Here is a 25,125-nt window from a genome sequence, read left to right on the forward strand (position 1 = left end):
AGCCCACTCTAGGTTCCAGCTGCGGGCTATGCCAGTTCCCTTTTTGTTTTGAGCATTTCCTTGTGTCCACGCCAGGAATTCAATTTGGATGGCCCTTTCACATAACTTGCCTAGGGGTCTCATGAATAGCTGTTTGCTTTAATTCCACTCGCGTTGTCTATTTTGATATATGGCCCTATTTGGACAATCGCTGCCTTTGAAGATTTGTTTTTAAGGCTGATGACGCTCTCTGTATTTATTGATCTCTACAGGGCTGTGGTTTGCGTGCTTACTTTCGGTGCGTCCCTTACAACCTAAGTGAGAGATTTAGTGCCCACAGTTACAGATGTGCTTCTGTGGCACTTCCATCTGCTTTTCCTGTCAGAGAAATTCCTGGGAAGGGATTTATGATGCTGCCTGTAGCTTGTAAAGCGAAAATCTGGAGGCCTTGATAGTACCTGAGAGCAAGCCTACCTGTGCCGACCTTAACCCGCTGGTGCTTAAAACGAAGTTCTTTAGCATAATGTGTCATCCACATTCCGCATCTCTAATACTCTCCTGAGTTTCTAAAGTAGCTCGAGAAATATTTTCTCCTTTTTGCACTGATGTTCTCCAATGGCAAATCTCAAGCAGTTGCCTATAAATATTATTTAGGAAGCGAATAAGAAAACTAAAACAGAAAGAAAACTTTTCCTTGAAAATCTCTGTGGACATTTTATACCCAACATGGTATAAAACTAGGTATGGTGGTGCATGCCGGTAACCCCAGATTTGGGGAGACAGAGGCAGGGGCAGAAGTTCAAAATCATTCTCTGCCGCATAGTGAGTTCCAGGCCGGCCTGAGCTACATGAGATGATGTCTCAAACAAACAAGCAAAAATAACAAAAACACTGCTCAGTGTTAATGGACTTGCTTTGAGGGAATTCAGATTTTCCCAATCCTTAGACTTCCAAAGATTAATACACCCCAAGAAATTAGGACAATAAGAGCTAGAGTTATGGATTTACCTTTGGTTAAAATTTCAGTGTTTATCCACTGCCGTTCATTTGTATTCTTGGACAAAGAGGGGAATTTTCCAAAGCATTTAAAAATAAACATCTTCTTTATTCTTTTCTCTCCAGTTGCTGTCATCAGTAATATTTGTTCTTGCATTATACCTGGAATTAGCAAAACTCTCCTTGTTTTGAACTGTGATGTAAAGTTCATAGCATTTTTTTCAATAAATGAAAATATTATTCTACCATTGATGTTGTCTCTTGGAGGTCAATACACAGGCCCATCTACAGACCACTGTAAAAAGATAGCTTGAAGAATTGGGGAATCAGTACCTTTGTGATTTTGACTTAATGGGTTCTCTAATTCAGTATGTCATATTCTTTATCTGATGTGCCACCTGCCATAAAAAGTTGCATCTAGCAGGCTTTAATTAATTCTGTGTTGAGATTTGCTATTGGATAATCTAAAGAATGCCACTGTTCAAGATGATGACGGTTCCCGCAAAGCAACTGCCATGGTGGCTCCTCTCTGGGCTTTCTCAGGCTGCACTGAGTTATTTCTAGGGACAGAATCTGGTTTTTTGGAAACTTAAAACACGTCTACATGATTCTATGTAAGTAAATAAAAATGGTAAGGAAAATTGCAATACAAGATGATAGACTCGGAAGATTTAAACTGTAATCATAACATTAGAGAAATAAAGTGAGACCTAGAATAAGGTCACCAAAGCCTCATTGCCATATACCATGTACATTAAAATATACCAGTGTTTTACAGTGGATGGAAGGGCCCAGCAGATACAGGGACTTTGCCATCAAGTTTGAGAATCCAGGGTTCAAAGGAGAGAACTGTCTTCTTCATGTTGTCATCTGAACTTCACGTTCATTCTGTGTCTCCCATGACCCACTCTCCCAGAAATAAAACAAAACAAAAAGAAATGTTGAAAAAGTTATCAATGTACACAAAAGAGAATTTTAATGGGGATACTTTTGTACATTGAATGATGTACAATAGAAAAGCTCTGCCCTTCCCCCAAACAAATGAGAAATCAATGTTTCTCTTCCTGTTTTCTACTCTAAGTCCCCAGCGAGTTGTGACTGTGTTTCTTGTGAATGGTGCATGTGAGAATAACAAAACTTTTCTCACCACTATGTTAAACTGAGATAATTGCAATTTTATTAAGACTGCTTCAGTTACTCTTTACATGATATCATACTTGGTAATCCTATCAGGTGAGTCGTAGAAACCAAGGTGAAACCTCAGTAACTCACACAGAAATGGGTGACATGCCACATGAAACACAGCCTTATTTATTTACTTGAGAGAACTCAGTTATACAGACGTGTGTTTTTAGTAAAAGAAAATATCAGAGTGACTCCCCTTCCCTTGATAAACATCAGATCTACTGAGACCTACTTGCTACTGCTTCCAAAGACACTGAAGGCTTTTCTGATTCTTAGGATCTCAAGTAAGTTCCAGGTAGCTTGACAGCCAAGAACCTTTATTTCCACCTACTAACAGCTGACAGTTGAGATATCTTAGAAGTCAAAATAAAAATATACATACACAAGCCACTAAGAAAAAGGGCAGAGAAGAAAACTAGCCATTTGCCTGTATAACACATGTGACTTCTTGAACTCATAATTTTTAAGATTGCACAATCTTCTTATATACTATGCAAACATTTTCCTAACTCAGCACATCTCTATGCCTTGAACATATAATTTCTATATATTCTCAATTACATTCCTGATTTTTATTGATTTCAAGAATTTAGCAATACAATTTAATGTCAATTGATATATTTCCTTATATCTTTTTTTTCTAAGCATAGGTGAAAGTGACAATATAAAGTACCAAGAGATCTTTAAACCAGGTGTTTTACACAGATAAAACTATGGTTAGCATATGAACCCAGTGTTGTGAGCCTTAGGTCACAAGACGCACTCAGTAAAAGCTCATGTGTGATGGCCCTGAGCTACTCTGCATGGCAATTTAATGTTGATATAAACCTAAATTTGCTCGCACAGAAGAAAGGATTTCTATCCATTAGGGTATATCATGACTGATCTACTAGACGAAAACAATTCATAATCTATTGTCAAACCACAAGCAAACAACAACACACAGGCCCTGTCCTTCATCACCCTGGGGAGGACAAGAGTTCAGGCTTGTTTACCCTCATCTCTTTGTTACTTTCATGTACATCTCTGTGCAGAGGGCCCAGCAACAAAGCACTCCTGATAAATAGAGTGGAGGCACACAGAAGCGAGCGGTGACCAGGAGCTGCCCAGTCTGACATCTCAGTAATAAATCTTTTGTGTTGGTAAGACCGCTGGCTTCTGTAGAGCTTCACAAAGAAGAGTGGACTTGTGACAATTTAGGACAAATGTGATTACCTTTGCTCAGCCTTCTTCTGCGCTAGAAGTTCTCAAAGGGGATTTTGTGGATTTGCAAACAAACACAGGGGCAGAAAGCTGGGCAAGAAAGTCTGACTGATGCTTCCTTGCAGAAGAAATACAAAGTCTAATGCACTGGACTTGCCTAGCTGTGGTCCAGGTTTCTCTGAAAGTCAATGTCCAGTCCTCCAGTGTTTACTGAGAGCATTGTGCCAAAGCTGTGTTCACTGCATGCTGAGAGCAGGAAGCTTTCACTTGGTTTGTTTTGTTTGATTGTTTTTATCATGAGCTCCTTAAGAAACTTGACAGGATTTCTGGATAGAGAGACAAGGCAAGATTGCTCCATTTAAAAACGTGCATGTTTTTATTCATCAGATTAAGCAATAAACATTCCCCTTTTCATCAACAAAATTGGAGCTAGTAGGTTAGAATTTTTTTTCATTTTTACTATAGATAAGAATTGAAAGTAGAATAGGGAAAATGTTTGAATATGGGCACTTGTTGACATTTGATACACCAGGATTAGAAAAGAATGATACTCTGAGATATGATCATTCAAAAAGCCATATTTAGATAAGTCTGCCTTTACATCTTCAGAGGCATCAGAATCATCAAATAGGTAGCATATCATTTGAGCAATGATACTCAGAGAGTAAATATACGCAATAGAAATTTAAGAGCAATTATAGACATGCCTGTTAGTTGAGCGGCATTATATAGTCTGCTATGTGGTTTTCTTAAAGACAAATATGATTTTTTCATTTCATTTCTAATTGCAATCCTTGAGTACTTCCTCACTGTATACTTAATAACATCCAGGCACCTTGGCCTTCTATGAAAGCCTCTCTTGGTCTTTCCCTAATTTACTTTTCCAACATTTTCCTTTACTAGTTTAATTGATCCCAGTTTTCATTGAAACAAGCTTTGTCTTGGTTCTCTCAGTATGTTTTGCATTGTTCTATCTGTTGTACTTTTCCCCTAATTTCCAGCCCCCGAGTCAGTTCTTCAACTCATCTTTCCACATGTGCCCTGGCGCTGCCTGTCGCTAACAAGACGGAGAATCGAATCTGCTGCATCTCAAACACCTCTCTTCGTTTTCCCCGTGTGCAGAAACTCCATCCGTGGCTTTCCAAACCTTTCTAAAGAATTTTGCCAGTTTTCTTTGTAAAACTAGTTACTTCTTAACGATTAAACATATATTTATTAAGCACCCGATTGGCGGCACTGTACAGAACATTCTAATCGCAGGGGAGTGGTGGAACACACCTTTAATCTCAGCTCTAGTGTGGCAGAGGCAGGCGGGTCTCTGTGAGTTCGAGACAAGCCTGGTCTAAAAGAGCTAGTTCCGGGACAAGCACCAAAGCTACAGAGAAATCTTGTCTCAAAAAACAAAGCAAAACAAAACAAACAAACAAAAACAAAAAACAAAAAAAGAATATTCTACTCACCAAAGGCACTAAGAAGTTTCTAGTTCTAGCTTAAACCATCTAGAAATTAAATGCTATTGCAGATTTTATTATTATCAAATGCAGAAAATCTAAACTTCATGGATGACAAACAAAACAACAACAAAATCACCTAAAGCCTTTCTATCTCCCCTGAATTTAAATGCTTTCTGTGTACAATTGTATTTTTATTGTGTTTGTGTATATACATGTGATTAGATATTTTTATATGTAACGACAATCACATATGTACTACAGATCTATTCTATTCTTCATAATGCCTTGGAATCATGTAAGCTTTAAAGAAAGAGATAGTTTCTGGGCAGTGATACACACATTTAATCCCTGCACTCAGAAGGCAGAAGGTGGCTTTCTGCTAGCTCAAGCCACGATGATCTACACAGTGAGTTCCAGGCCAGCCAGGGCCACAAAATGAAACCCAGTGTTAAATTTTTAAAAAGAAAAACGAGTGAGACAAAAATCTGTTAGATGTTATGATTTGTTGACTAAGTACATGAAGTATTTCATTCAAGATTGATGCCTTTAAAATTTAAAATTATCCTTTAATTTATATGGTTGTATCTTATAAATCTAAAATAAATCAATAAAAGAATACTTCTTTTGGTTGATCAAGAGATATCCCTGTTTAATAGGAAGGAATGAAAGAGATGAGTCACAGTGAGTTGCATATAGTGGCACTCGGTGTATGGTCTCTGAAGACAGGAGGTCTTCCTTCTGTGTTCCCTTCATTTTTTGAAGAACACAGTATATATGGGCACATGTATATATGTGTGTGTATGTATATATGTGTAGATATATTGTATATGGACTCAGTTTTCTTACTTAGAATTGTTATCCAGATATTCTCCTTCAATTTAGTCTAGATTAAAGACATTAAGTAGAGAAGGTACGTACTCGATAGTCAAATACCAAACTTGTCAGTTAAATTTTTCATTAGTTTTCTAGAATTTGGGATGAGAAAAGACAAAAGATTTATATGGCATTGTTAAATGTAAGTAGAATAGTGAAAATGTATCTAAGAATAGTTTTGATTGAAATAAATTATTAATGTATGCATTCCATGAATCATTTGCATTCTGTTCTTTATGAGCACAGGAAAAAGCTAGCTTATTTGAAAATATTTTTTATATTCTTATAAATTTAATGTATAAAGGGACACTCTGGTTATTCTGTTTATTTGAAGTGGATGTCTATGTTTGGCTCAATGTTTAAAACTATTTTAAATAAATGCTTCTGAGAAGAAGTAATGTATGAAAATGTAGGTTAATACTGAGAATTATTTTCATATGCATGTGTGTATACTTATGGTTCCTCGATATTTAATTAATACTACACTAGTTTGCGGAAGACCATTTTTATTCTATAATTAAGCCTAGTTTGAAAATATGAAAACATGGTTCTTAAGTACCAATATGACATATAAGTCATTCTAACAGCTATTGAACCCAAGTTGCCTGGCACTATACTAAACACATTACACAAAACTTTCCATTTGATCATCAAAATAACTGAATTTCAAGGCATTAATCATGTTTTATCAATGACAAACTGGAGATGTGTTAGCATTTTGTAGGTCATGAACAAAAACTTGGTAGACACAGCATTTGGCCCCAGGCTGCTTTAATTACTGCACTCTGCGGGCATCCACTCATTCACCGGGGTTAAAATGCTCGCGTTGCTTTCATTTAACCGTAAGGAAACATTTCTGGTTGAGTGACGAACTAACTTTTCCATGATTGAGTAGTTGAAGTAAATACTCCTATTGCGTGCCTTTTCAAAAGGTCGTGTTCCTAAGGTACCACCTGTAAACATGGCCAGGTTTAGTTAGTTGTAGATTCCTCTTGGTAACTTTTTAACCTTTCTGTTTCCCTTTCTTTTAGAATGATGTAGGTGGGCAACGAAGTCTGATAAACAAATGGACAACTTTTCTTAAGGCGAGACTGATTTGCTCAATTCCTGGAAGTGATGGGGCTGATACTCATTTTGATGAACTGCGTAAGTCACATGTCCGTTGTTCTTAGAAAAGTCTTAGGACTTAATTAAGTAATTCAGCATGTGTTTATTCTAGCATCATCAGGCAGATACATCCATTCACAATTAAATGCAGCCTGAAGGAATTGTTACTAAATGACATTCACACATGCAAAGCTTATGTTTTGCCCTCAGTCTGGAGGCACAATATTCGAAGTATGTCTGTATTCAAAAGAACCTCAAATTTAATAAAGGATGTATAATTGCAGTAATTAGAAGATGTAGACCAATAGGCTAGAAAGTCCATCCATTCTTTCCTCTTTCCTTGGTGGGAGCAACTTCCTCCAGATGGAAGGAGTCTGGGTGGATTCCTTGTTCCTAGGATGCCCTCTGCTGGGGAGTGTGGAAGATTTGTTGACCGTGGTCACCCACTCAAAACATATTTAGAGAGACTGCAGACAGATTTCTTTTCATTTCTTCTTTTTTTAGTCCTCTAAAATCTAGTTCTGAAAATATGTTAGTTACACATAAAGTCAACTTCATTAGTTTTTAATCTTCTAATTTTATTTTCGAGCGTGCAGAATGGTTAAGTCCTCTACTTACTTCCTCAGTATTATATGCTTTACTCATATTGAAAATAAACACACCCATAGCTCACATAATTCTGCAAAACATTTTACTCCTGAATAAATTAGGAGCATGGGGACCTTGGGAGAGGCTCGAAGGGGAGAGGAGAGGCAGGGAGGGGAGCAGAGAAAATGTAGAGCTCAATAAAAATCAATTAAAAGGCCATTTTAATGCTGTATCCAGTGCACATGCATGTATTTTCACATTGACAGACGAGGCTCAACCCATTGCAGCATAACATGTTTTTAAATTGTTGGATAAAATGTTCCTTTGGTCTCTGGTTTCCCTTTTAATTGGAATCACAAACCCTTGATTGGAAATAGTCATGGAGACTGCCAACTGAGTCATCCCATTTACCCTTGATTGACACATCCCACTAAGAGGTTATGTCACATAGCTTGTGAGAAAGCTTTTACCCTTAAGTCCTTAATACTGTAGTGATTCATCTTTATGTTGTGTGTTGCTTAGCGTTCTTGAACTATTATATATTATTAAAAAGCAAATGTACTACTGCAAAACAAAAATATATGGTACATAATTATTTTTCCATTAACAGAAGACATTTATTTACTCCCTACGAGAGATGAAAGAAATCCTGTAGTATATGGAGTCTTTACCACAACCAGGTAGGTTGAACACAAGTCTTTTTTTGTCTAACATATGAAGAAATTTATTCTAAGGAATATTGCTAGGCAATTCCAAAAAACCAAAAGTCAAGCTATTGGGAAAAGGTAGGGAGTTGAATTCTCAGCATAGCACAAACTACTTCAGTAATAGAATGTGAACATATTTTAGCTGGGTTTTATAATGTTTGTGAATTTATTCAATCAGGTTCACCCAGATTATCAAAGATCATCTCACTAAAATTAACTGATTATGGAATTTGATTGTATCTATTAAATACATTCATCTGTGTAATAAGTCTTTTGTTTGAATAGTTGACTATGTTAGCCTGGTGAAGCTGACACACCAGAAATGCTACCTATTTGATTTGTGTATGTTTGTCTGGGCAGAATAATGAGGATCTTTGTGGCCATGTCAAACTCTCATATCTAGCCAGTCTGATGCCAGGCCATTCTGTACTCTTACTTCAAGCTTTAACAAGAGCTTTCTTATTTATATATTTTATTATCATGTGTTTGTGTCCATGTGTGTTTAAGTGCAAGAGTTTGCGGATGCCCATAGAGGTCAGAATATGGCATCAGATACGATATATACTTTGTAATTGGATTAACAGGCAGTTGTGAACTGCCTGCATTGGGTGTTGGAAACCTGAATATAATCCCCTGAGCCATCTCTCCAGCCCCAAAGAGAATGCTTTTGTCCTTGAAATTTTTTTAGGTATAGGAGCCAAACAGTTGTCAACTAGTTTGTTTCACAGGTGTTTGTGTGCTAATACCCGCCCACGATGCTTCATCTCTAGCCCCGCATTAGCAGCTACTCTAGTTATCACTGTGACCAAACACTCAAAAGAAGCAATTTTTTTAAGCGAAATGACTCACCCTTCCAAGATGTAATTCATTATAACATGCCCCAGGAGCTTGCTCACACTTGAGAAAATTATGAAGCAAAGCAAGACAAGGGCCAAAAGCAGAGTGGGGCTATAATCATCAAGGTCTACTCCCCAGACACCTACTTTCTCAGCAAGGTCCCACCTCCCAACCTCACAGAATAGCACTACTTACTTGGGAACAGTTATGTAAAAGAAAATGAGTCTGTTACGGGTACCTTATGTTCAAACTATTACAATAGCTGTATGTTCTTTTTAATTTCACTTCATAGTTGTGTAGCATAAATATTTTTTATCATTGGACCAGGTTTTAGTGTCTTAGAAATGTATTCATATTGGTTCTTTTCATCACAGCATGGTAGCTCTATCCTAATTGCCACAGATAACGTTCACCCAGCCCCCAGTACATTCCTGCTGTTTTCAGGGTTTTTTTTGTTTTGTTTTGTTTTGTTTTTTGCTATACCCGATGCATCAGTGACTCACCTGTGCTCATGTCACTGCACACATTAACAGGCATATCTCTAATATGAAATCACGGTATAAAAATGGTTAGGTAAAAAAAAACATATACATGTAATATTCATAATTAGTGCTTTCCATATGTATAACCATAGAGGAAGAAATACATGAATGAGGGACCGAGTTAATTGACGAAGCTGTAATCCATCAAAGGACTGTTGATCAAGAGCATTGTTGACTTCAAACCATCTCTATCACAACCCCCTTGTCACCCTAACGAGTAGACGTGGCTGCTCTGAGCAGTCCACTGAACTGCTCTCTAAGATTAGTGGTCAATTCCTATCCATAACGCCAGCCTAAAGCTTGTCCTCATTTTCATACCTATGTTCCTGTCTGGTTTCTGCATAGTGCTGCCTTGTAATATTGTTGAGATCACATGACTTCCAAGAGTTTGTAGTGGCATCTACAAACCCTTTATAAAGGTGTGGCCTCTTTTCTCTTCATCCTGTTTTATTCATTGACTTCCTTTTGACTCTGTTTAAGGGACACAGACCTTTTCACAGTATGTCTAGAATACTTCTCAGTTTTGCACGTATCTTCCCTTAACTCTTTATTAATGAAAGAAATGACTCTGGTGTCTCTATTTGAATAAATTTATCGTATTTTTCTCTCCATGGTGAGCCCCTTATAAGCTTGAATTTTTTTGTGGATTCAAAATATATCAGCAAACAAAGAATATTTGATCAATTGTGGGACCTAAGAGGAAAATATTTTAATGTGGATATTATGAAGACACCCCAAGAGCTGCTGTTTGGGAATCCATTTTTCTATTAATGTGCAAAGAACATAAAAAAAATGCAAGAGGAGCAATTGCCTGCAGTCACTCAAGTATCTCAGCTCTAGTTTTCTTGGCCCCTTTCCATGCAAAATTCTTCTTTGAAGTTGATGTGTGTTCCACACACAGATGTAGATATGTGCCAGGGAGACAGAGCCCCGAGATACTTCTTTCATTTTTTTTCCTATCAAATTTCTGCCCACCCAGGGTGTAAAGTTACAAAACAGCTCTTTGTTCCTTTGTGTTCTTTCTTGTTTTATCTTTAATGCTGCCTTGAAGACTGAGGTCATTTTAGAATGCATGTCATATCTTTTGTCTAGCGAAAAGACATAATTACCCTTTGATAATGGTGCATTATTTCTTTAAAATATAATAGACAGATATGTGATTATTATCACAATATCACTTTCCTCCTATCTGCTTGCTTACCATTACCTTCTGATGTTTCCCATTGACACCATTCCAAGACTGTTAATGACTGAGCTTCCAAATACTGAAGAATCATTAGTTTGTGTAAAACAAGAATGATGTCATTCGGTCAGAAAGGTCCATCTTAGTTTTAAGAGTAAGCCTCAAAGAAAATTTATTTTACTTTCCTGGAATAAAGCAATAAAGAAATCCCTGAAAGGTGCTAACAGTTGTCATCTCTGTCTTGTACAGTTTTAGAATTCCTGGGAAAATTTTAGCTGCTTAATATGTTTGCTAAAACCACATGATTATGACCACATTAAGTATTAAATAGACGACTGCAATTCATACGCCCAGTTCAAGCAATGAAAGTTTATTTCTGCCTTAAAAATGGTTTTAACAAAATGATGTGAACAACAAATTCCTTATCCAAACTCTGGATATGCACGCACTTTTAGTGGAATGACAAAGGCCAAGAAAATGTTTAAGTCAGCAAACACACAATGCAATGAGTCTGACAACCTTAGATAAATGGTATGGTCTTTAAAAATGATTACTGTTTTAAATACAGATAAATAACTTCTTACATTTTAATATCTTTGTAAGTATTATAATGATTTAAAAAACTAAACAATATGTAAGTGAGCATCATATTTAATCATTTCTAGCCTACAGTTTTTCTGCGTCATTGGTCCTCAACATGTTCGTTGTGACCCCTCTTGGATCACGTATCAGATAGCCTGCATATCAGATATTTACGTTGTTATTCATAACAGTAGCAAAATGACAGTTATGAAGTAGCAGTGAAAATTATTTTATGGTGGGGGTCACCACAGCATGTGGAACTCTATTAAAGGGACACAGCGTTAGGAAGGTTGAGAACCACTGTTGTCACCTGTCCCCTGAGGATCCATGATGATCCACTTCCGCACCCTTCTTGCTGTACGCTTCCATTACCCACCTGTAAGGAGTTATCATCTTCATATGCCAATCAAAATGACTTGCCTGCAAACTCCTTCAAGACATAGACACATATTTTGGCAATGCTTATCAACTAGAATGTGCATCTGTTCTCCACAAAGCTCTTGGGTGCAGTGATGAGCACACAGGGTGAATGACTGGATCATGTTCCTTTCTTTCAGCTCCATCTTCAAGGGCTCTGCTGTGTGTGTGTATAGTATGGCTGACATCAGAGCTGTCTTTAATGGCCCCTATGCTCATAAGGAAAGTGCAGACCATCGCTGGGTCCAGTATGAGGGAAGGATACCTTATCCCCGACCAGGAACGGTATGTACCCAACTGAATAACTGAATTATTTACCTCATTTCAGACTCAACTCCTAATTACCCTATTACCAACTCTGACATTTCTTAAAACCACATGCACTTACTGTTGATTTTGAAATAATGTATTTGTTTATAGTGATGTATTAATATTCTATTATTCAAGTTAAGTTAAAAGTTTTTGAATGACAACTTTAAGTTTTAAGAAACACAGTGGACTAGGATCTGGTGTTTGTATTGTGATGTTGTTACAGAATTTAGCTTGGATATGTCAATTTAGTTGTCCAGAATGCAAAATTGTAAATCACATGAAAATGTCAAATGAATAATTGTTTTGTTTCTTCATCTCTGCATATATTTTACATATGCCTCTAGGATATCTTAGTGTCTGGTTCTTCTTCTAAAAGCTCTTGATATGCATCTGTTTTTTTATTTATTATGCTGAACTTTGAAATAATATACAATTCTTAGAGTAGGAGAAATTCTTAATAACTTAGAGTACAAGAAAATTTAACGGTATATACCTGTAATCACAGCAGCCTGAAGGATATAGTAAGAAGATTGTGAATTTGAGGCCGGTCCCTAAGCAGCTGGCCCCTAAGCAGGCTACATAGGGAGGCTACTGGTCAGAGTGGGGAGGCAGAGGGGAGGAGGAGGACTCATCTTAGTCCACATTTATTTTCAAATGGTGTAAACCATATTTAAAGACAGATGAGGAAAAGTAAAATGTAATTTATAATTTATGCATTTGCTTAAAAATGGGCTTGGGAGAGGATTCCCAGTAACTGTGAAAGCGAGAGGGTCTGTGGATAAATCCCTGAATACCAGATAAAAAACTGGATGATGCACCAACCGTGATGATGCACGCCTTTAATCCCAGCACTTGGGAGGAAGAAGCAGTCAGATCTCTGAGTTCTGAGTTCAAAGCCAGTCTGGTCTACAGAGTGAGTTCCAAGACAGCCAGGGTTACCAAGAACCACCCTGTCTCAGGAAAAAAAAAAAAAGAAAAGAAAGAAAAACCAAAAACAAAAACAAAAAAAAAACAAAACTTGATGCTACTCCCTGGAACCTCCTACCAAAGCCAAACTTCTTTGAAGGAGCAGGAATAGCAAGGTGGAGTGGATTCAGCTCTTTACTCAAAACACTAATTAACCACACCCTAGGTCAGGATCTCTTGTTTGTAGCCACGCCTGTTGTCACAACTTTGAAAGAGCAAAAATAAGCTTAAACTCTCTGACCTTTAGTCAGGGTGGAATGGATTCACATCTGTGAGCCCTGACAATTTGCAAGACATGACCACGCAGTGTAGAGCTCAAGGTTGCATAGCAAGTATATAGAGCTCATTCATCTTGGCTGAGATGATGTATCCATTGTTTCCAACTCTTTTCTCTTCTACCTATCCCTTGATAGCCACCATATTGGTCTTTGGTTCTGTGACTTTAACTACATCAATACTTCATATAAGTAAATTCCAGACATCTGTGAATGGATTGCTTTACCAAGCAATACCCTAAAAGCTCTTTCATGTTACATATGGTAGAATTTCTTTACTTTTTTATAGCTCATCATATTCCAGTGGTGTGTGTGTGTGTGTGTGTGTGTGTGTGTGTGTGTATGCACATACTTATTATCTGTTCATCTATCAGGGAACACTTAGTTGTCCCACATCTTTGTTACTTAGAATAGTACTGCAATACAATTAGAAATGATTACACTACTTTTAGGTACTTATTTAATTCAAGCCATTACAGTTTTGTTTTTGGCTGTGTCCCCCCCCCCCCCAATCATCTGGGTATTATAAGTGGAAAGGTTTGGAACTGGGACAATCTACATTAAATACAATAAATAATTTTGATACATAGGCACAGCCACTGAATCTTACCATATGCATTCATTGAACACAGTTATCAAAATAACTCCATACCAACATTGCCTTGTAGTTATAACAGAAGTGAATAAGACTGCGGTGAGGTTTGCTGTCACTTTTTTCTCAGCTACCACCTGAAAAAGCCGTAAATACTGTGGAAGCCTTAAAGAATACTCATTACATGACACTTGTAAGCACACAGTCATTCCCCGAAATGGCAATTAGTGACTCCCACAAACCAGAAGATGCATAGGTTAGTGTTTTTCATCAGTGATAAAAGAGATAACAAAATATGTCAAATATGCTGATATCTGCTGCTCTATCCTCAAGATAGTTATGACCAAATTTTGAAATGGCTAAAAGAATGCCTACTTTTTAAAATTTTTGTCCTTATTTGCTCAGTTATTTTTCAATGATTCTTTACTATTTTCTTTGTTTTTAATGATCATCCTGTTTCTACCTTGCAGATGTTTTATTTATTGAAAATAAATTAATTTAAATTGTAATGCTGATGTTGAGTTGGGAATATCATGTAGTTGATGTGAAAATGTATTACACAAGTGCTTTTTACCAAATGAACTTTATCACTTTAAATAACGACATTCGTAAAATCAGTGAAATTAGGTTTCACAGACTATCAAGTGACCACTCTTGTAAAATTTGAGAATGTACGAGTTAGAATGAGTGATAGAGACATCATAACTCACCCTCATATTACACTGGAGGAAATTAGTGTCCAAAATAATTAAATAGTATACCCAATCTCATATTACTCAAGCAGCAGACTGAAAGGGCTGGCTGGGCGGAATTTTACGGTCAGTCCTTCCCTTGTCCTGTGATATAATATTTATCTTGTTCTTAACATTTCCCTCACAAATATATGCCAACATACTCTATCTAAAACTATATTTATTTTATATCTATTTCTGCCTTACTCTCCTATCTGTGCTTATTAAAAGTACAAAACTATACAGCTATGGTCTTCCTTCAATTCAGACATTTTATATAAAATTGCAACTGAACATTGCTTATGACTGACACTTCCATAAATACTTACAACTAGAATCTTGAATTGTTTCTGCTAGGCCTGGTCTGTCCTCTAGACAAGTATAATGAAGCTCCGTAGCCTTGCAACACTTGATGTTTTTATTTCAATGTAGGGAAATACTTCTAACTTCGGTGAAAGATTTGCTGAGTACAGAATTTGCTTCTTGTGCATTGGTTAGAGTCTTTGGTTTTGTATATTCTGTATCCATATTACTTTTATGATTGAACACTGAGTTTATATCCCAGGAGGGACCTTAGTTAAATGCTTACAGGCATGGGTCATTTTATCTTGTTTAATTTCCTCGGTTTAGGTAGGATGTTGTACCACTGTGGATCAATGCCAAATCTCAATTCCTAGTCCACGATGACTAGTTAATAAACCTGCAAAGTCACAGAGATTTTCCCCATGTGATTCTTCTGCCCTCTGGTGTCTGGAAAGAGCAGCTAGCAAACCATGTTTTGTTCAGGTGAATTTGTAGGATCTTTACTTTTTTGTTTATTTGGTGCAGTGAGGTTCTGACTGAAATGAAACATCAAAACAAAAGTAAAACAAAGAATGGTACAAATCAGACATGAAAGCCAAACTGGACGCAGGATAAAAACAATAGTCTCAAAAATACCTCAATCTCAGGAAGATCTGTGAAGGATGATTTCAATTTTGAGATTTGATCTATTAGAAATAATTCAATACAGTTTTAGCAAATAAAGAAGTTTATTTTACAGTTTTACTTTGTGTTGACAAGGAATTTGTGTGTGTGTGTCTGCTGTGTTTACTTTGTATGTGTTATGTGTATACATGTGTGTATGTACATCTGGAATTCTGAAGCTGGTGTTGGGTATCTTTCTCTATCACTCTCTGTATATTATTATTTTGGAGGAAGGCTTTCTCAGTGAATCTGGAGGAGATCACAAAATTGCCAGTACTGTCTTATATCTTGCCAGCAAGCCCTAGGTATCCTCTTCTCTGTACCTCCAATGCTGGCATTACAAGTGTGTTCAAACAAAACTGGCTGCCTGGGATTGGAATTCATGTTCTTCACATTTGTGTGGCTAGCATTCTATGGACTGAACTATTCCCCAACTCCTGATAAGGAATTTTTATAATTTGCATATTAATGTAAGATGCTGCCCAGTGTTGACTGAGAAGGAGATTTCAGTTTTAAAGCATTCTTCTGTCCAAAGCTGAAAAGAACATTGACTTTTACAATGTAGATGTTTGTAAGAAAGATGTGATCCACTACCCAGAAATGATATCCAGCCAGTTTTCAAATTTTGTAAATATAGTAATTCACCTTTGATTACTTCCGAAATGACCACTGTGTTTACAGTCAACTTACTTGGCTGCATTTTAATTATCAAAACAAAGGATTCTTCCGACTAATCCTCTCTTTTGTTGTTTGAGACTAAATGGAGTCGAAGGTAATATCATTGATTTTCAAAGCTTTAGTTTTCCAGGTGGACACTGTTCATGGAGAATTTTGTCAATTTCTTGGTTTCAAAGTTGGCAATAGCACTATATCTTGAGATATACATCATTCTAAATCTGAACCTTCAAGGAGTCTGTCACCACAGACATCACAACCACCCCACGACTAACTAGATCTAGGCTACTTCTCCAGAAACAGTCAGAGTCCACTTATTTTAAACATACATTCACTTTTCACCCTGGTTTTCGGCTGTTTAAAAGGCACAACCTTGGTTTCTCAACCGGGGTCCCCTATTTTCAAACTACCCACTATATGCAATAATATTTTGATTTTTCTCTTATGGGAGTTGCTGTAAGGGAAAGGGTATCTGATGGACAGGGAGCAAGGTTCAGAAAGTTCAAGTTCTTTGGATTAATTTTTGCATAGTTTATTACACCTTAATGACTATGTATAGCAGATCTCCCCCCCCCATCACTAATAAAGGGTCTTTTTTTGTTACTACACCCCAAAGCTATATATTAATCAGATCTCCCCTCCCCATCTCTAGTTCCTAATACAGGGTTTTTCTTGACAGATCTATTTCAAACTGATCTTTAGAGGAATAATCGGGGGATAGAATTCTACTTACAAAATGTGCATTTTCAAACTAAAAAAAAAGTATTTCTTTTACCTATCACACATAAATCGTCCTGTTTATTTCCCCCGGTTTGGTCTCTCCTTGAGCTATGACTTCCCTCACGCTCCTCATTCCTCTGATTAGCTTAAGAGGAAAACGGGACCTGGAGAGCTCAGAAAGCAGCTGGTAGCATTGAGCGGATAAACTTCACAGCTCTCTGGTGCCTTGCCACAACAACGGTCTCTCAAAAAACCATTTTTCTTTTCTTCTTATCCACCGCTTCCTGCTGCCCTCCTGAAGGCCCTACACAAACATCCAGACCTGCCAATGATTACAGGGACACACCTAGCCAACTGCAGCCCTCTGACACAGCCAAACCAGCAGGGCGGGATGCTGAGGGCCGCGCCCTAGCATCTCCGGGTTTGTCTAGGCGGACTGTCTTCTCTCTTCAATTTGGGCACATATCCAGCAATGTTTTGGCGTTTTGAAGCCTGACTGAGAGCTTTCTGTTCAATCTTTTTCTTCTCTCGATGTTTAAACTGAGCAAAGAGAAATCGGGTAACCGACCATAATTCTTGCTTTTCATAGGCGGCAAATGCATGCCACGAAAGCACAGGAAGCAACTAAAGATGCTTTGTGGGGTGGGATAGTTTGATGAATGATGTCAATGGTTGTGACTTTAAAAAATTATGTTCATGTCCCACAGTAACACCTAGGATACACAGCTTCAGTGGGAATCCTTAAAGGAAAATTAGTAACCAAATATGGCTTTTCTTAGATGTAGTATTTCTTTACAGTTTGTTCGCTTGTCCTTTATGTGACTTTCTTTAATGTTTTCCCTGCATAGCAGCTGGGCATCTTCATTTGTGAATTATGTACTTTGAAACTGTGGCTACTGTGTAACCACAGATGCAAAGTTAAGCTGAAGGGCTCTTTCCAACATGCGATGTAGGCAAAATCTTGCTTTTAACGATAAATCAATCAGATTGAACTGAAGATGTTAAGAGATATGAGACCCTTCAGAAATAGCCACCGAGTAAAACTCAAATGTGCATCTCTAGTCGGCAAAAAGCTTAGTATTACCTGTGCCTATCTCCGTTCGAAGACTGACTCAGTCTACTTAATAAAGGGCTCCTTCCACAGTGAAGTTGACAGATTCTCCTTGGGTGAAAGGGAAATGCAGAAGGCAGTGAGGGACACACAGACTTTGATCTTCAGACCGACTTCCAGCAGCAGCGCCAATGGCTGACGATGCAGGACATATCCCTTTCGTGAGAACCCGGGACAAATGGCTAGACATCAGCAAAGGATCAGTTTCTTAGTAGAAGATAGAGGCTCTCAAATTAATTAGAAAATCATTAACGGGTCTTTTAAATTTTTAGTACAACTTCTTGGGTAGACACTCTCTTTCATAATGGGTCATTATGATTTTATTGGTATGAAATTTGGAGTTAAAAGCTATTTAGGATCAGTTACTTCATGATCATAAGCTAATAATGCCCCTCTTGGTCAAGGAGGAGACTTTGAAGAACGGTATGATTACAATTAATGTCTAATTTAAAAGCTTTTCGCCAGTGGGAATTTTATTCTGTGTCATCGTTTTTATAAAACTTTACAATTTTTGTTTCGTTTTAGTTTTACTTTATTTTGATAATTCTAAAATACCTTTAATGGATGTTTTCTCTGATATCTTTCATTTTATTCTATAAACTTGCATTGATTAAATATAGTTTCTATTTTTTTTAAAAAAATTGTCCATTAAGATTTAAAATGTGATAATGTTTTCCTACTAAAGGCAACTTTCTAGGATACAGCTTTTGAAATGTAAATTAAATTCCTGCTACGGAAAAACACATACCTTGTAAAATGTTCAAATGGTAATGTCATTCCTTCTCTAGTCTGGATAACTGCACTTCAAATTCAGTGAATTTATATCAAGTGGTGCTTGATATAAATTAAGTTTGACCACCAGAGGGCAGTTTATGCTAACTCTTTTCCAATATGAGCTCCCAGGAAGCGGTTTTAGGCAGAGGTGGGAAGTGGCCTGGGGTATATATTCACAGAGCCCAGGCTTAGGGGAAGAGCATGCAGGATGGGACAGAGTTTAATTTTCACAGCTGCAGTGCAGAAGTGTATAGCTGTAATTTCAAACCATTAAAGCTCGTCTGGAGCGAATTTTGTGACATGTTGATTTGTCCCTTCTACTTTTTAATAAATGTACTTAAATCGGAAGGGAGTCCTATCTTTGTTTAAATATAAAAATAAAGTTTTCCATCACATTCTTGAATTCATAGATAATTTTCATGACAGTTTTTCCATATAAGTTTCTAGTACCACCATTGGAAAATTGGGGGCTGGGTCATGAGATATTTTATCATAAAAGATGGGCTGACCTTATTTGCATTAGTCTTGGCTGCCCCTGAGCCTGGATGCTCCTGCACTGACCCTGTTCTGGAACTACAGGGATGTGTCATAATGCCCGATTAGAAAAATTAATTTCTGTTCAAAACCATAATCTCTTTCAGAAAGTAAGATTACATCGGGGAAAGTTTAGAAAATTCAGGTAACGTCCCCTTATCATGGATGTTTACATGAAGAGACTCAGATTTCCCTCCATTGGAGGTAGACTGCATCTGTTGCTTTTTGGTGTGAGTCCTCCACTCGCTCATCTCAGGTGCCTTATTCCTGCACGCATTTCTTTTCAGTGTCCAAGCAAAACCTATGATCCACTGATTAAATCCACGCGAGACTTCCCTGACGATGTCGTAAGCTTCATAAGGCGCCACCCGGTGATGTATAAGTCGGTGTACCCAGTGGCAGGAGCACCTACCTTCAAGAGAATCAATGTGGACTACAGACTGACCCAGATAGTGGTGGATCACGTTGTTGCTGAAGACGGACAGTACGATGTCATGTTTCTCGGAACAGGTACCCTCAAACCACACTTACAGTCAAAGAAATTGAAGTGGTCACTCATGGATGAAGAAAACAAAAGCTTCCAAAATATTTGTCAGCCAAAATCAAGTAAAGATCAGTTAATACAATGTTTCCTAAAATTGTTTAGCCTGTGCATTCAAATGATGATCACAAATACATGTATACATTTATATGTATATTTTTATATACATACATTTTCACACAAAGTATTATTGCTTATTTGGTGATTCTCAAAATTAAGAAAAACGTTATGTAATAACATCATTTTAGTGGCAGTAAAGACGGCATGTTCCCTCTGAACTTGGTATTGTAATATACATGCTACCTAATGAACTGAGCATTTTTGCAATAGGAAATTAGTGAATTTTAAATGCTGGGTATTTATTAGAACAAATTCTGAATGATGTGAAACAGTTAGAATTATTTAACATCTAAGCTCTACACTAGTTTTGCAGAAATTAAGCTTATTTAGAAAGATCATGGCATAGCAAGGGCCTTTGTCACCAGCTGTCAAGCCTGATTATGTTTCAGATGGCAAGTGCAAACCCCAGATAATCTAGGGGATGCTCCATTTCCGAGACTGCCGAGATGACTATTTAAGGGTCAGAACTTTAATTAGTACGTTATTAATTCTCATGAGCTAAATTTAATTTGCACTGGTCATCCAAAGCTCATTCATAGGTCCTTAGCAATTCAGTACCATAAAGAGCACTCAGCCACTAGATGGTACTACCTAACCTTTCCTGAGAAAAATAAGGGGACTTCAAAAAGTATATTACGTATTATAAAAATGTATTTAGCAGTTTTGAACATCTTAGAGTCACTTTTTGAAAATTAAATAATCTTGGCACTTTCTACACATTCTGAAATTACTATATGTCTCTATTTTCAAGCTCTCCGATTAGAATTTTAAAAACGTATTTTCAATAGATTAATTGCAAAATGCTAACTCTCTTTTTATGTTTGTAGTGAATGTTACATTATCTTTTTATACTGGCATGCTACAGGGACACATTTCATTCATTATATGATTATTTAAGATATCTTTTCTAAGCATCATTTTTATTATATTTCACAAAAGTTATAGCTTCTTTTAAGTTTGAGTCAGAATAACTTGAATCAACTTTAAATTTTAATCTCATTAACAATTATTCTGAAATCACATTGTATTTGAAACATTAGTAAGCTTCCCCATGAAATGGTCTCCAATGTCTTCTGGTCCATTTTTTAGCATTTTAGAAAATTATATATATCTTTTTCTTAGTGTTTATAATTGAACAGATATAATCACTATGTAAATCTTACTGAAGAGAAAATAAAAAGGTTTATGTAATTTTTATTTTAGAAGTTTAACATTTAAAAAATAAAATACATTTTACTTGTTATTTCAAATAATAATAAATTAGTCATATATATGCCGTTACGAAAATGCTATGTATTTTACTTTTAATCTATTTATAAGAATCTGCTCTAAAAGAGAAACGACATTCACAGCCGGCTTCATTTCCCACGGCTTTATTTGGGCAAATGAGAAGGAAAATTTTAAGATTTCTAGACATATTCATTCAACTCAATATTGAAAGCTAAACAGTGGTGTTAGGAGCCCGTGTCTTTTTTTCAGACATTGGAACAGTCCTCAAAGTTGTCAGCATTTCCAAGGAGAAGTGGAACACGGAAGAGGTAGTCCTGGAGGAGCTTCAGGTGTTCAAGGTGAGAAGGGCTCAGGGCTCAGGACAGAGGCTGAGACTGCGCAGTGACGCACGCTTTGTCTTTTCTCTTTTTTTCCTTGGAGAAGTCACAGAAATGTACTTCCACTGGCCAAGCTTTGGAACAGGACATAAGCAAGTGTGAAAGGCACTCACTTCTGCTGCTAAATGCCACTGACAGAAAGAAGCTGCTCGGTTGCGTCTCCTTACTGCATTCTCCAAGCATATAGTCAGTCAAGTGGCCACATTGAGTCAAAGCCTGGGATCTCCTATTACCCAGATGCTTTTCTACTTTATGAATGTTACTTTGCAACTTTTACCCCAATGAATTTGAGAGAACTGGAAAGGTTTATGAATCATGTATAAGAGTCCTGATATACTGTACTGGAAAAAAATTCAATGATAGCAAGTTATGCATGCCACAATCCTCTAGCCTCTTGAAGGGAATTAGGAGGCCTGGAGGAAGAGTTCTTTGTTTTAAATTATGCTTTTAACAATAAATACATTGTAGTGTGACCGGAATTCCTTGTAGCTACTCTGTGGTACTTAGAATTATTTCATGAAAAATAAGGCATTAGAAATAATGTTATATTTCTTAGAAATATGTTCTTTTATGTTTTTGTTTTCTTAAAGAAGTTTATTAAAAACTGTTTCCAAGTAAACATCCATTGCCTGGAAAGAGAGAGTCCTCCTCTGTGAAGGGCTAAAGTTAATTATCATGCTGAGGTTTCCAGGATCCTGTTTACATTCTGATGATAATAGTGGTCAAGAAGTTAACAAGAACAAGACCTGCTATCTGGCCTCTTCCAAAACAAAATCCTGGGTGGCTCCTAAGGGAAAAGTGGATGTCAAACATAAGGGTGAATGAACAGAGGTTCAGGGAATTTCTATCATGAACAGTCACATAATTGTAAGATAACAAATCTTCCCCAATGGATCTTAGAGACAAGAATTCACTGTTAGCTCCGTGATCAAAGCTGTTCTTCTCCTTCTCTTCCTCTTATCCTCCCATCCATCTATGTATTTGTCTGTCTGTCTGTCTATATTTTTTAATTTATCATGAAGCTGCAATAAATGTCGCCTGAGAAGTCACATAAGAACTGTCTTCAGCAGCAGCAGAACTTTAGCTTTGCAAAGGCTGCTACATAAACAAGTTTTGAATCTTTGATACAAGTAACATCAAAATGGAGCAATAAATAATGATGGAGATCTTTTTATCAACACTCATGTGAATTATATGCCAACATGAAGATACGCAGGTTTAGAACACAGTGAAAACTTGTTAATAACTAGGAGGCATTTCAACACAGCATTTCCTCATACAGTCTGCTAGGTTCTCTCTGATAAGATACTTCAAGCATTTTCCTCGTGTCTAGTAAGGTAGAATGAATACACACTGCAAGAAACCGGCAAGTAGTAAGGTCATGTTCTCCTCTCATTGAGAGTCTGGACAGCCAAGTTTGACATAAAGCAGCCTACTGACTAATATAAAGCTCTAAATGGATTTACTGACATTTTGCTTCTGTTTGCAGCACCCAACAGCCATCTTGAACATGGAGTTGTCTCTGAAGCAGGTACTTTGTAATTTCTGTTTATCAATTAACTTCAGATGTTAAAAGTTCCCTGAATCAAAGTTCATTTGCTGAGTCTATTGAAATTGGAGACTGGAAGTTAAGTTATTAATAATGCAGAAAGTTAAAGGTTGCCTGTTTCTCCTCTGATTGATCAGAAGACACTATTTCAGCCTTGCCTTGGGAGAATGGAGAGAAAAATATTAATGGAATAGTAAATAATGTTACTCTCTTTGCCTCTGAAAAAAATGAGTGTGTGTCTGTTCTCCTGAAATTGTAATTCTGCTCACATCATAAGACACATATTTAAGATTCCAATCACAAGGCTTGAAAGGGGTTTTTAATTAGGGAACCTAGAATTTCAAATATAAACCAAGGTACACAACACAGAAGAATCAGCCTTCAACACTTTAGTCAATAGCAAACTCTCAGAACCAATTTTCTCAACTAGAAAACTCTCTTGCTTGTTATGAGTCTAATGTTTATTTAATTCTACTTGCTTAGTAATGCTTGGAATCAAACCTAGGGCTTTACACTTATTAAGAAAATTAATTTGTACTTTTTGCAGGGGAGAACAGGATCTTATTATCTAATTCAGACACTACCTCCTAAGTACTGTGTTTATTGACAGGCATGAGAAAAAGCTGGATTCCTTTTTTTCAGTGCTGAGTATTCACACTAGGTCATTGTAAATACTATACAAGCACTTTCCCTCTTCTACCATGGTTGGATATCCCCATTCTGCTGTAAGTTTAAATAGAATGCAATATGCCAACATTTTAAGCAAAGTGATGTAAGTGTTAATGTTCAATTTTAGTAATCATAAATATATATAATATCATTTGCAGTTATAGTATAATCTACATTGACTAGATTTAGTCTTACCATTCTATTCCTACACTACAAAAACCCTCAAGATTTAAGACGCTCATTTAATAATATAGGTTCCACAGTAGGGCATTGCTACAATTAAACTTAGTAGTTCCATTAGCGGAAAGTCTAAATGGGTTTGCTTCTGAGTTCTTTTCATTGAATTACACATTCAATAACTTTTAGTACTTGACTCTTTGCTATTGTGCATTGAAGATACAGAAAAGAATGAGGGCTGTAGCACTAAACAGGAGATTAGCTGGACAGAGTTGACATGGGGAAGCACACCGACAACAAAGAGTAATAAATGAAGCATATACCACAAAGACAAAGGACAGAAAGTAACTTGAAAGTGAGCCAGGAAGACCAGGGGCTGGGAGGAGAAGAAAGAGACAGACTGAGAAATGAATGATACAGTTCACTAGATAGAATGAGCAAATAAGAATGTGAAAATGAAGGTCTACACCTGTTTCTATTAAGCGTGTATAAAAGTTGATCCAAAACATACGTACTTAAGGTGAAAGGAAATTAGAGATGACTCTGGAGAAGGAAGCGTGAGCTGTCAGGTTCTACCTGTCCCCCATGATGTTTAACAGCTTAAGAACAAAAGCTCTTATGGTTCTTAAGAGAGAGAATGTCAGAAGAAGAACATCTTTTTAGAAAGATCTGTCTGTGGAAAAGGAAGTGGGTCCTCTTCAGAGGTGGGGGTTATGAAGAAAAGCTGGCATTAGAAAACTAGTTAGAACCTTGCAAACAATTTATGCAAATGATGATTCAGAGCAAAACAAAGGCCACAGCGGAGGTAAGAGGCTGAAAAAGGTTAGAGCTTCATGGATGGAAAAGAAGTTAGTAAAGATCATGAGAGTGATGAGGAAAGTGTAGCCATTTGCCATAAGCATTTCAGAGAATTGTGGGAAAAAAGATAACAGAATGCTTTGTGTTTAATAACAAGGAAGTCTTAACAGAATTTAACAGGCAATAGATTCCCATAAGTTGGTAACCTCTATGCCTTTATGAGGTTTCTCCTTATTTCAAAGCTGAGAATGGTCCACTAGAGTTTTAAGTTTTTGAGAATCATAGGCTGAGACTTATCATTGACACTATGCCTCTGTCTTCATCTCCTCTGCTGCAGACGCTCAGATGGATGTAC

At 37.0% G+C, this 25,125-nt stretch overlaps 1 protein-coding gene across 2 annotated transcripts in view; it reads left to right on the forward strand.

Moving 5' to 3' along the window:
• Window positions 1–25,125, forward strand: part of Sema3d (semaphorin 3D) — a 197,523-nt gene that overhangs the window by 152,179 nt on the left and 20,219 nt on the right. For both annotated transcript variants that reach the window (XM_075956062.1, XM_075956063.1), the window contains exons 9-14: window positions 6,722–6,836; window positions 7,996–8,065; window positions 11,794–11,938; window positions 19,597–19,819; window positions 21,450–21,538; window positions 23,067–23,108. In XM_075956062.1, coding sequence (XP_075812177.1) covers window positions 6,722–6,836; window positions 7,996–8,065; window positions 11,794–11,938; window positions 19,597–19,819; window positions 21,450–21,538; window positions 23,067–23,108 — 684 coding nt within the window. The remainder of the gene's footprint in view (window positions 1–6,721; window positions 6,837–7,995; window positions 8,066–11,793; window positions 11,939–19,596; window positions 19,820–21,449; window positions 21,539–23,066; window positions 23,109–25,125) is intronic.

The sequence above is a fragment of the Microtus pennsylvanicus genome, chromosome 22 (genome assembly GCF_037038515.1).
Source record: "Microtus pennsylvanicus isolate mMicPen1 chromosome 22, mMicPen1.hap1, whole genome shotgun sequence".
NCBI lineage: Eukaryota > Metazoa > Chordata > Mammalia > Rodentia > Cricetidae > Microtus > Microtus pennsylvanicus.